The sequence below is a fragment of the Myotis brandtii genome, unplaced genomic scaffold (genome assembly GCF_000412655.1).
Source record: "Myotis brandtii unplaced genomic scaffold, ASM41265v1 scaffold1103, whole genome shotgun sequence".
NCBI classification, from domain to species: Eukaryota; Metazoa; Chordata; class Mammalia; order Chiroptera; family Vespertilionidae; genus Myotis; species Myotis brandtii.
Window position 1 is genome coordinate 217915 of NW_005353762.1, and position 10200 is coordinate 228114.

Genomic DNA, 10200 nt, shown 5'->3' on the forward strand with positions numbered 1-10200 from the left:
GCTAAACTTATAGCCCACCACACCATAGACTATGTCGATAGTGCCCCGGATTAAACAACTAATGCGGTCATATAGGGTAATCCCCACCATGGATAGTTTTTCCCCTTTATCTAACACCTATTAGTATCCTGAGATATTCTTGCATTCTATGGGGCAAGCTTAGGAAACACTGGGTTAAGATAATGTCTTGCCTATCATGAGATTGCAAATGACACTACTTCCATAGCATTATTGGGGCTAACGGTTTGAGTGGGGTTGACTTATGCTGGTGCATTCATCCATCAGTCCTGCTTGGAAACCACAAAGTCCTTTTGTAAGATGGTTCCTGAGATAAGGAGGCAGCTTGTGGCCACAGAGGGTGAGATGAGCTTTGCATGAGAATATAATTCACAGCCACAGTTTTCTTAGCTTAGTTCTTTAAGGTACTGGCTTTTTTTTTTTTTAAAATCTAAGTCAATTCCAGAATAGGCAGGTGGTGATAGAAATGCTCCATGGTCCTTAAATATTTAAAGGTCACTGATATGCAGTACTGACTATATATAACAAAGCATTCTTGAATGAAAATGTGTTTTAAAATTGCCAGAGGATTGGAATGACCTGGATCTGCTTCCCATTTCTTAAATAGCAAATATCCTATAAATCTTCAGTGTTTTTTTGGTTTAGATTCTAAACAGCAGTTCCCAAGTTGTGTTGCACATTAGCATTAAGAATTTAATTCTGATGCCTGTGTTGCATCCCACTCCAGTGAAATCACAATATTGTGGGTGGGAATCATGCATTTGAATTTTTAAAGGTTCCCTAGTAATTCCAATGTGCAGCAAAGTTGAGGGATCACTGGTTTAGAGCACTTTTATTTCCATATATTTAATTATAACAGCAGTGCCTCTGTGAGAGAAGCAGGACAGGAATTTCTCCTCATCCTCACCTTTTTTGATAACAGGAGTCCCAAGAAGTTAAGGATCATGATCAAGGTCACACATTCATGTTAGGTTCCAGGCAAGTGCCACTCCTTTGAATTTATTTAGGTCACACCCAGCATATCAGACTGGATGCTGGAAATGGTGGGATAAGAGATAGGATGGGGTAGGGATGGGGAGGAGCTGGGATTGAAAACCTAGTGGATGGATCATGGGCCTTGTGTCTGAGAGAGAAACACGGAAACCACATCAGTGTTGTGTCTCCTGCCCTCCAATCAGGGTTGTTTCTATCTGAAGATTGCTGGTCTGCATTTCATTTACAGAGAGAATGGAATCTTTGTCACAGCCTAAAGCTTGTCTTCAGACTTAATGTCAATTATTTGTCTCCTCTTATTTTCAAATAAGTCCTCCCCATGCGTTCTAAGGCTGTCTCAAACATTCCCTCCTTTGGTTTTCTATTTTCCTAGTTCCTGGATCAGCAGGTAGGAGACAAACTTGCCATTTTCTAGAATTGTGCTACTGGCCAGAGGGCTACTGTAGGGTCCAGAAATATATGGTGAAGGGTTTTGAGCAAGATGGTGACTTATACAATTGTAGATTACTATTGAAACAAACAATTTACTAATAACTGGACTTCTTTGAGGCCTCAGGGTTCATTAACTAGAAACTTAGAGGGAAGTATAAAAGGAATTATCCAAAATTCCCCAAATACCACCAACTCAAGACAGTTTTCTTTTCACCATCTGTCATGATTGAGTAATCCTACTGAACATATGAGATGAAGTAAAAACACATTCCTACCAGCTCTACAAATATGGAAAATAAGCCAAGCATTCTCTTCCATTGTAGGTAGACAAGTGTGGGCTGGGGGACCCTGGAGGTCATACTCTATACTACTGGGAACTTGGAATAATGCACTGAAATTCTGAGATCCCATGGTAGGTCTTAGGAGAAGTAAGATGCTTTCACTTCCAATTTTTTTTAATTACTATGTGAAACTCTCAAGGTTAGAGGACTATTTGGGCATTACTTCTTCCCTAGCCTCAGAAAAATGACACTGAATTCTCCTAAGAATGTATTGTCATGAAAGATTTTCACTAAGACAATAAAAGGGACTCTGTCAGGCCTGGATCAGAGGTTTGACAAAAGCTAGCTTTAAAAAAAAGAGTATGAATGAATATCTAAGTTGCTATCTTTTGTTATAATAACATGCTAACATTTGTAAATAATTCACTTTATAAAGATAGTGAAATTTGAGCCTGCTCCTGTCTATAACACACTCACTTGTATTCCACAAAGCTTCCTTGAGTAGAAGGATAAAGGGTGGAACATCTGGGAATTGCTTATTTCAGGGGAGTGTTTCACACATGAGCAAGTCAGCTAAGAAAGTTTAGAATCATTATTCAGTCTAAATTAGGGATTCTCAGATTATGGTCCTCAGACCAGCAAAATTACCTGGGAGTTAGTCAGAAATGCAAATTCTCAGATCCCCAAAGCAGACCTAATGAATCAGATCCACTGGGGTGGGACCCAGCCTTCTGTGCTTTAGCTAGCTTTCTGGGTAATTCTAGTGCTCATGAAAGTTTGAGCATTTCCCCAGAGTGTTGGTTCTCAAAGTGTGGTCTCCTGACCAACATCATCAGCATCTCCTGGGAAACTTCTTATAAGTCACCTGAGACTTGTTCAATGGGCATTGGCAGGTGGGAACAAAAATACTCCATGGTACTTTTAACTGTTCAGAGGCCACAGAGGTGGCAAAACTGAACATGTAAACTAATGAATTCTAGATAACCAGAAGTTCTCTGGACAGGTATGGTGCTAAAGCTTTACATAAATTCTTTCTTTTAATCCACAGAAAGCCCTAAATTGATCTTATGCTAATCATCATTTTACATGCAGCAACTAAGGTTTAGAACGGTTTAAAACACTTGTTTGAACCAAACCAGCATGGATTAGTGGTTGAGCATTGACTTATGAACTGGGAGGTTCAGATTCGATTCCTGGTCAGGGCACATGCCTGGGGTTGCAGGCTGGGTCACTGGTGGAGGATGTGCAGGAGGCAGCTGATCAGTGGTTCTCTCTCATCATTGATGTTTCTGTCTCTCTGTCCCTCCCCCTTCATCTCTGAAATAAAAGCCCCACTCAAACAAGTCCTACTCCATAGGGGTGTCTCCTGCAAAGAAGATCTTCTACTGTATTTGAAGCTGGTCCTCCCAGACATTTGGCCTAGAGGTCAATTCCTTCCAGTGACGCAAACAGCAATCAAGGCTCAACTACAGCAAAACTGTGCACACAGCCCACACAGGGGTGCACCTGGAGTTCTCAGCTCAGGTGACTGAGGAGGCTGAGCCACTGGGTCCTACAGGACACCTACTACATAAGGCCACTCTATCAATTCCAGGAAACATAGCAGCTCTACCTAATACATAGAACCGAATACAGGGAAGCAGACAAAATGCAGACACAAAGAAACGTCACAAATGAAAGAACAGAAGAAATCTCCAGAAAAAGAACTAAACGAAATGGAAGCAAGCGAATTACTAGACAAAGTTTAAAACAATTGTTATAAGTTTGCTCATGGATTTTAATGAGAGCTTCAAGGGACTTAGTGAGACTTTCAAGGATCTTAGTGAGAATTTCAAAGACATGAAAAAGGACCAGTCAGAAATTAAGCATGCACTAATGGAAATAAAGGATACTTTATAGGGATTCAACAGTAAAGGATTCTGAGAATCAAATCAACAATTTGGTATATGAGGAAGCAAAGAACACCCCAATCATAAGAGCAAAAACAAAAAAGAATTTTAAAAAATATGAAGATAGTATAAGGAGCCTCTGGGACAACTTCAAGCATACCAACAATAGCATTATGGGGGTGCCAGAAGGAGAAGAGAGAGTGCAAGATATTGAAAACCTATTTGAAGAAATAATGACAGAAAATGTCCCCTACCTGGTGAAAGAAATGGACTTACAAGTCCAGAAAGCACAGAAAATCCCAAACAAGAGGAACCCAAAGAGGCCTACACCAAGACACATCATTCTTAAAATGCCAAAGGTTAAGATAAAGAGAGAATATTAAAAGCAGCAAAAGAAAATCAATTAGAAAGAAGAAAAAGGTTAAAAAATATGAACAATAAAATGGCAATAAATACATATCTAGCAACAATTGAACCTAAAAATCAAAATAAATGAACAAAGAATCTAATGAACAAAATAAACTGATGAATAAAATAGAACCAGAGGCATGGAAACATGGAAAATACTGATGAATCTCAGAGGAAGGGGAGAAAAGGGGGGGGGGCATCTGTAATACTCTCAACAATAAAGATTTTTAAAAATTAAAATATTTTTTAAAATATACTTTTTAAAAAAGAGACAAAATAAAGACACTTGTTGGAGGTTCACAGCTGTTAAGGTGGCAGAGAAGCAGTTGAAGTGAGAAGCCCGTATGTTCATACCCTGAACTGCACTGTTCCAAGCCCTTAAATACATCATGTTATTTAATCCTTACAGTAGCCTATGGTAACCATTTTTATTGTCGAACAATAGAAGTTCAGAGCTAAGCAAGTTGATACTATATAAAGATCTGAAACCCAGCCTGGGTGATCCAAGCTCCCTACTCTCCACTACCATGCTGTTCTTTACTTGGTATGCTCTATGGAATGTCATTCTGTTTCCCAATTTTGGATTAGATTTTATTCCCCCTAACAGAGATGTGGGACAGCTATTATAGGATCGAGAGACATTCAAAATGTACTTCCTATACTCTCCCCTTCTTTGAAGAATTGAATTATTGTCTGTGAGAGCCTCTAAATTACCTAAATTTTTTGTTGTTGTTGTTGGTAGAACTCACCGAAAACATTGGGCTTCCCCTGGAACTGCTGGAAAAACCAGACCCCTGGCCGGCCTGTGTCACATATACCTCCCCGATGGTGCAAAGACTCATTGAGAAAAGCAAAGCTAGAGAACTGGAATACACGCAGACTCTGGAGGAAAGCCGATGGACTCACAGGCAGAGCAGGACACCCAGCATCGTCCAGCTGAAAAGAAAAATGTCATCCAAGACTTCTGGCAAAATGGTGTTCAAGGACATGAAGTCCGAGACCATGTTGTCGGTGTGGAGTGATTTTACGGCATCGGCTGCAGGTCCCACCATCACCCCAGAGACCATACCCTTTCACATGGATTCCAGAGAAAGTCCCACTGCAAACTTTAACAAGATCATCTTCTCTCGAAAACCTCTGATGAGGATGCTTCCATCAGCTCACTTCTGGCCATCAAGGAGAAACATTTAAATGTTTAGCAAGCAGTCCCTGCAACCCTCCAAGACTGTACAGCAATTAAGCTTCATTTGCCACAAGTTTCACTATGTCCTTCAAGGCTGATCTTGTCCCTGCTCAGGCTGGGAAGCCAAGCTCTAGTTTCCACTATCAATGCTTGGGACCTAATTGTGGGTAAATTAGGCGGGGTCCAGATAGGAAACAGAAGTCACACCAGTTATTTTATTAGAGATAATTGAATAGAAAGAATTATTAAATAGGTAACTGAAGATACAGGAAGCAGGTATCACCTCCAAGGCTGGGGGTGGAGGGGACAAAGGGAAGCTATTGGACTACCTAAAAGTGAGACAGTTGGAGGGAGTGTGGGCTGAATCCCAGGTTCCCGAGGTGAGGAAGTGGGGTGCTCCTTAGCTGGTGCTGGTGCCTGAGCTCAGCAGAGAGCCCCTGTGGGGATGGCACTCCTGCAGTGAGGAGGGGGCTGTTTTGGCTGAGGTTGATTCTGTGAGTGTTGGGAAAACCAAAAAGCTGTCCTCAAATGCTTCTGAAGGAATTGACACTACCTGAGTGAACAAGAAGCATTGCTAGGGGAAACAGACAGGGACAGGAAGCCCCACAGAGATAAACAGGAAGTAAACCAAACATGAGCTACTTCCTCTGCCTCCAGCCTCTAGGCTCCCTCTAGCACCCACTGTGGGCAGAGCCTATCAGGGAGGGAAAGCAGGAATGTGGGTTGCAGAATCCCAAACCCAGCATCTCAAAGAATAGTATAAAAGGATGGACTTGAAGCCAGGAGGAAATTAGCTTGACCCAGCACGGTGGGGTTCCTGTGGTCCCGCCTTGCTGCCCCACTTGGCACCTGAACCTGGCATTGAGATGTTTTGCCTTGGAGGGTTTACAGAGTGCAGGGAGGCTCGGCTGCCCCCTGCTAAGAAATGGAGGGCTTTCTCCCTGTACCTCTTTAAGGCTTGCCTTGCTGAGCAGAGCTGGTGGGAAGCACGCGGCTGGACCTCAGCTGTTGTCTGTCAAAGCACAGCTAGACCGGGGCCACTCAGGCTCTAAGCGGCTCCTGTGTGGGGCCAAAGCACGGGTTGCTAAACCACCGTCCCAGCAAACAGGCTTTGTCTTCACACACGAGGGACCGGGCCTCCTGGCGGCCCCAGCTGGTCTCAGGTGTGGGTTCATCTCTGAGCACAGCTCCTCTGGGGGCTTTTCTTCCCTTCAACCTCCCCTGAGTTTCTGTGTTTCTATTTCTACAGCAGCTAATACCTATCATGCTTCCCCTTTGCTATAAATGCCATTTGAAAAAGTTGAATTTGCCCTACAAATGTGTCCTCTCCACCCCAGAGTCTGGGGAGAGGGTGCTCAGCTCTGCCTGTGCGCTGGGCTGGAGTGGCCGCCCATCCTGCATCTCAGCTCTGGCCAGAACCAGTTCTGGAAAGAACATAAGTGGGTCCCAACTCATCCAAGCGGCTATGCTGTGTGAGCACTGAGCACTTACAGACATGGAGGATAAATTCCTCCAACAAGAATTTGTATCTGTTCTTTCATGGAAGTTTATTGCCAGAATCGATTTAGAAAGCTATGGTTAGAGTTTGCAGGAATTTGGAATTATTTCTTCCGATCCTTTTGAGAGCAGAGAACTTACAGTTCTTTTTTAAATTAAATTTCTAGGTGTTTAATAGTTCTTATGAAAAGATATATGCTCTAAATTTAAATGAGTGTCTATAAATAGCGTTTAGATGAATTTAATTCTAGGTCTATTATAACCACAACACCACGAGCTCCACATGTGATGAGAATGGGTTGCATCTGTGGCAGTTCGGACTGTCTCCTGAGGCAATTTTAACACCGAAAACGTCTGATTCTATTTGAAATGTGGAATCTGCTCAAGCCCACGCTGGGCTCACGGGTCTGGCCACACGTGCACGAGGCTGAGGAGACTGCTGGGAAACCCTCCTCCAGGGAAGAAGCAGCTGGGTGAGGCCAGCTGAGCCAGCAGCCACGCCTTGGCCGGGGCAGAGGGGCATCCTGTGTAACTGGTGGCTGCTGCTGAGGTTTGTCTCCTGGTGCAGACTTCTGTGAGCTCCATGGAGGGGGGTCCCGTGAGTTAATGTTTAAAGGGCTCTTTGGCTAAAATCTTGGAAGGCCCTGCAGTACAAGTGGAGTGTTAGGAAGAGAGCCTCTTGCTTTCACAAGTACCAGCACACGGGGCCCACTGCCTGGGCCTGTGCAAGCAGCAGCCGGGTCTGGTGGAGCCCAGCGGACACCTGGCAGCGCCAGCTTTGTTCATAAGAACCTGCCAGGCATCCTGGGCCCGGCCCACGACAGGCACCCCGGGTGCTCCCAGAGCAGGCCTGGGGCCCTTCCAGGGCCCGAGCCCAGCCGACTCCTGCAGGCCTGCGCAGGCAGGAATGCAGACTATTCCTAGTGTGGCCGCATCTGCCCTCCAAGCCCAGGCCGGGGCAGCTCAGGTTACGCTGGACATACTGAGCTTCCATCTCTAAGAGGGAACTGGCTTTCTTGGATGTCCCACAGCCCACAGCTGCCTCCTCTCATCTCAGCACCTGGAATTTTCTGTTTGGCATGAGAGCTGCCGGCAGTTAGCCTCCCTGCTGGTGTGGTTCACGCAGCAGCAGGGTTCTCTGTTGGCTGCTGTGTGGCCGTAACTAAGGCCCTGTCTGACACATGCCCAGGAGCTGTGTCACTAAGGCTCCAGGTGACATATACCACCTAGCTGTTTTTGAACACATTCTCTGGCTCTTGTGCACAGTATGGCACTCACCCATTTGCAAATTCCACAGTTGGTGTTGAAATCCTCAGACGTGACAGCCTGCTGGTCATTTTTGCTCTGGCCAGGCTGTCAGGACATCAGACAGTGCCACAGGCAGCCCAGCCAGGGCCTGGGGCACATCTTGAAGGAGATAAGGCTGCCTGACAGATAAGGGGCTGCAGGAGAGTCTTCAAGGACATACCACATAAACAAAGGCGCTGGTGCAGGTTCCTGCCAGGGTGGCCTGGGAGCCCTACCAGGAATAGGAGGCTGGGGTGGGACCTAACCGGCTGGCCTGCGAGCACCAGACTTGATCAGCAGCACCAGTGGCCCGTGTGGTGTGGCCAGAAGACCTGTTCTTGCCACTGTTGGCCTAGGTCAGTGGTCGGCAAACTCATTAGTCAACAGAGCCAAATATCAACAGTACAACGATTGAAATTTCTTTTGAGCAACAAATTTTTTAACTTAAACTATATAGGTAGGTACATTGTTATTAACTTAATTAGGGTACTCCTAAGGCTTAGGAAGAGCCACACTCAAGGGGCCAAAGATCCGCATGTGGCTTGCAAGCCGCAGTTTGCCGACCATGGGCCTAGGTCATCGTCTAGGACAGCCGTGGGCAAACTATGGCCCGCGGGCCGGATCCGGCCCGTTTGAAATGAATAAAACTAAAAAAAAAAAAAAAAAAGACCGTACCCTTTTATGTAATGATGTTTACTTTGAATTTATATTAGTTCACACAAACACTCCATCCATGCTTTTGTTCCGGCCCTCCGGTCCAGTTTAAGAACCCATTGTGGCCCTCGAGTCAAAAAGTTTGCCCACCCCTGGTCTAGGAACAGACTGATTTACAGACCCCTTAGTCTCTTCCTTCAGGACAGACAGACAACATGGGTACCTCCCTGAATTGGGAAGGTGGAGGAGGGGGCCTGGATGTAGGGGGATTTTGACCCTGGGACCTGATGGGAATCCTCAGAGGTAGCCCAGAAATCTCAAGGAACAGGGGTACTGCACAGGACTCCCAACCAGGGACCTGAGGTGTGTCCGTGGAGACAAGACCAGGAGCAGGGATGCCATAAATAGACGGTGGGGGTGCTTTGGGAGATGGGTGCAGGCAGACGGCCTCATCTCCACAGGGTGGTGCTCTTCAGCGTGCAAACTCAGTCCTAGAAGCCTTAGGAGTCCCCACCCTTCTCCCGTGGCCTGCATGCTGTCACAGCTGTGCTTTATAGTGTAGATGAGGCTGAAGGAGAGACTGGGGAGGGAAATCAATGGGACCTGAGATTTATTGATCTGACATCCTGAGTCCAAGCTGGAGTTTAGACCTGGGTTTGTTTGTTGAGTAGTCAGAAAACTCTCACTCTTCCAAAGCCTCAGCCAGCTCCTTAGGTACATGGAAATCCCAAGTACATGGTTGGGCCCGGCTGCTCATGGCACTGGGTACATACATAGGCTTCCTCAGGTCACCAGGGATGAGGAGCCACAGGGAATGCAGGAATACCTCAAGGGTAAGTGGGGCCCATTGCCACCCCTTGACCTTGACCATGATCTGGATTCCATATGGGACAGGGCAGGATAAACCGTGTCATAAAAGGACATTGGACTTCCGTCTCTTCTCCCAGGGCAGTAGAAACTGTCACCCCACCTGAGGCCTTCCCAGGTGACAGCGCTGGAGCCCAGCCAGGCTCAGGGCACCAGTCACCTGTGCTCCAGACTCAGTTGTTCAGTTTCCCGGAACATTCCATTATTTTTGGTGGGCAAATGATGTGAGACGCCACAAATTTCAGGCAAGTTTGAAACCTCCCTCTGTGGAACCATTTCCGTGTGTCAGCCAGTGGGGGTGCCTTTATGGAGATCAAAGTCAGTGCCAGAGTCACTGCTGAGAGGAAGCTCACCTGGGGACACCAGGCTGCCTGCCACCCTTTGGCACTTGGGAGCTCGTCCGTGTCCCGCAGGCTTACATCCTGGCTTCCCTGGTGGACATGCCAACACTGAAACAAGCAAGCCTCTTGGGACTGGAACCAGGCTCTCCAATCAAACGCAAGCTGCCCCCTACACCCAGGTCCCCTCCTCCCACCTCCCTGATTCAGCAGTGGCACCCACCCCCTGTGTGCCCTTGAGTCTGCCAGGTGTGTTCAGCCTGTGGCCACTGACCCACAGGCTCAGTTGTGGTGCCTTTGGCTGTGAAATGGCTTTGAGAGGCACAGTAACCCAGAGATGATTTATCATGTGC

The 10200-nt window shown here is 46.3% G+C and overlaps 1 protein-coding gene across 1 annotated transcript; it reads left to right on the forward strand.

Moving 5' to 3' along the window:
• The first annotated feature begins 318 nt into the window (after positions 1-318).
• On the forward strand, positions 319-5215 carry CDRT4 (CMT1A duplicated region transcript 4). The gene is made up of 2 exons (XM_014544072.1): positions 319-358; positions 4764-5215. Exons 1-2 carry the CDS (start codon positions 319-321, stop codon positions 5210-5212), a joined length of 489 nt encoding a protein of 162 aa, XP_014399558.1. The 3' UTR covers positions 5213-5215.
• Positions 5216-10200: the final 4985 nt, after the last annotated feature.

Bases quoted from the DNA above. Each gene is read 5' to 3' on its own strand.
- CDRT4 (XM_014544072.1), top strand. From the start codon at position 319: ATGGTTCCTGAGATAAGGAGGCAGCTTGTGGCCACAGAGG. The intron at 359-4,763 runs GTGAGATGAGCT...TGTTGTTGGTAG, and splicing joins GCAGCTTGTGGCCACAGAGG to AACTCACCGAAAACATTGGG.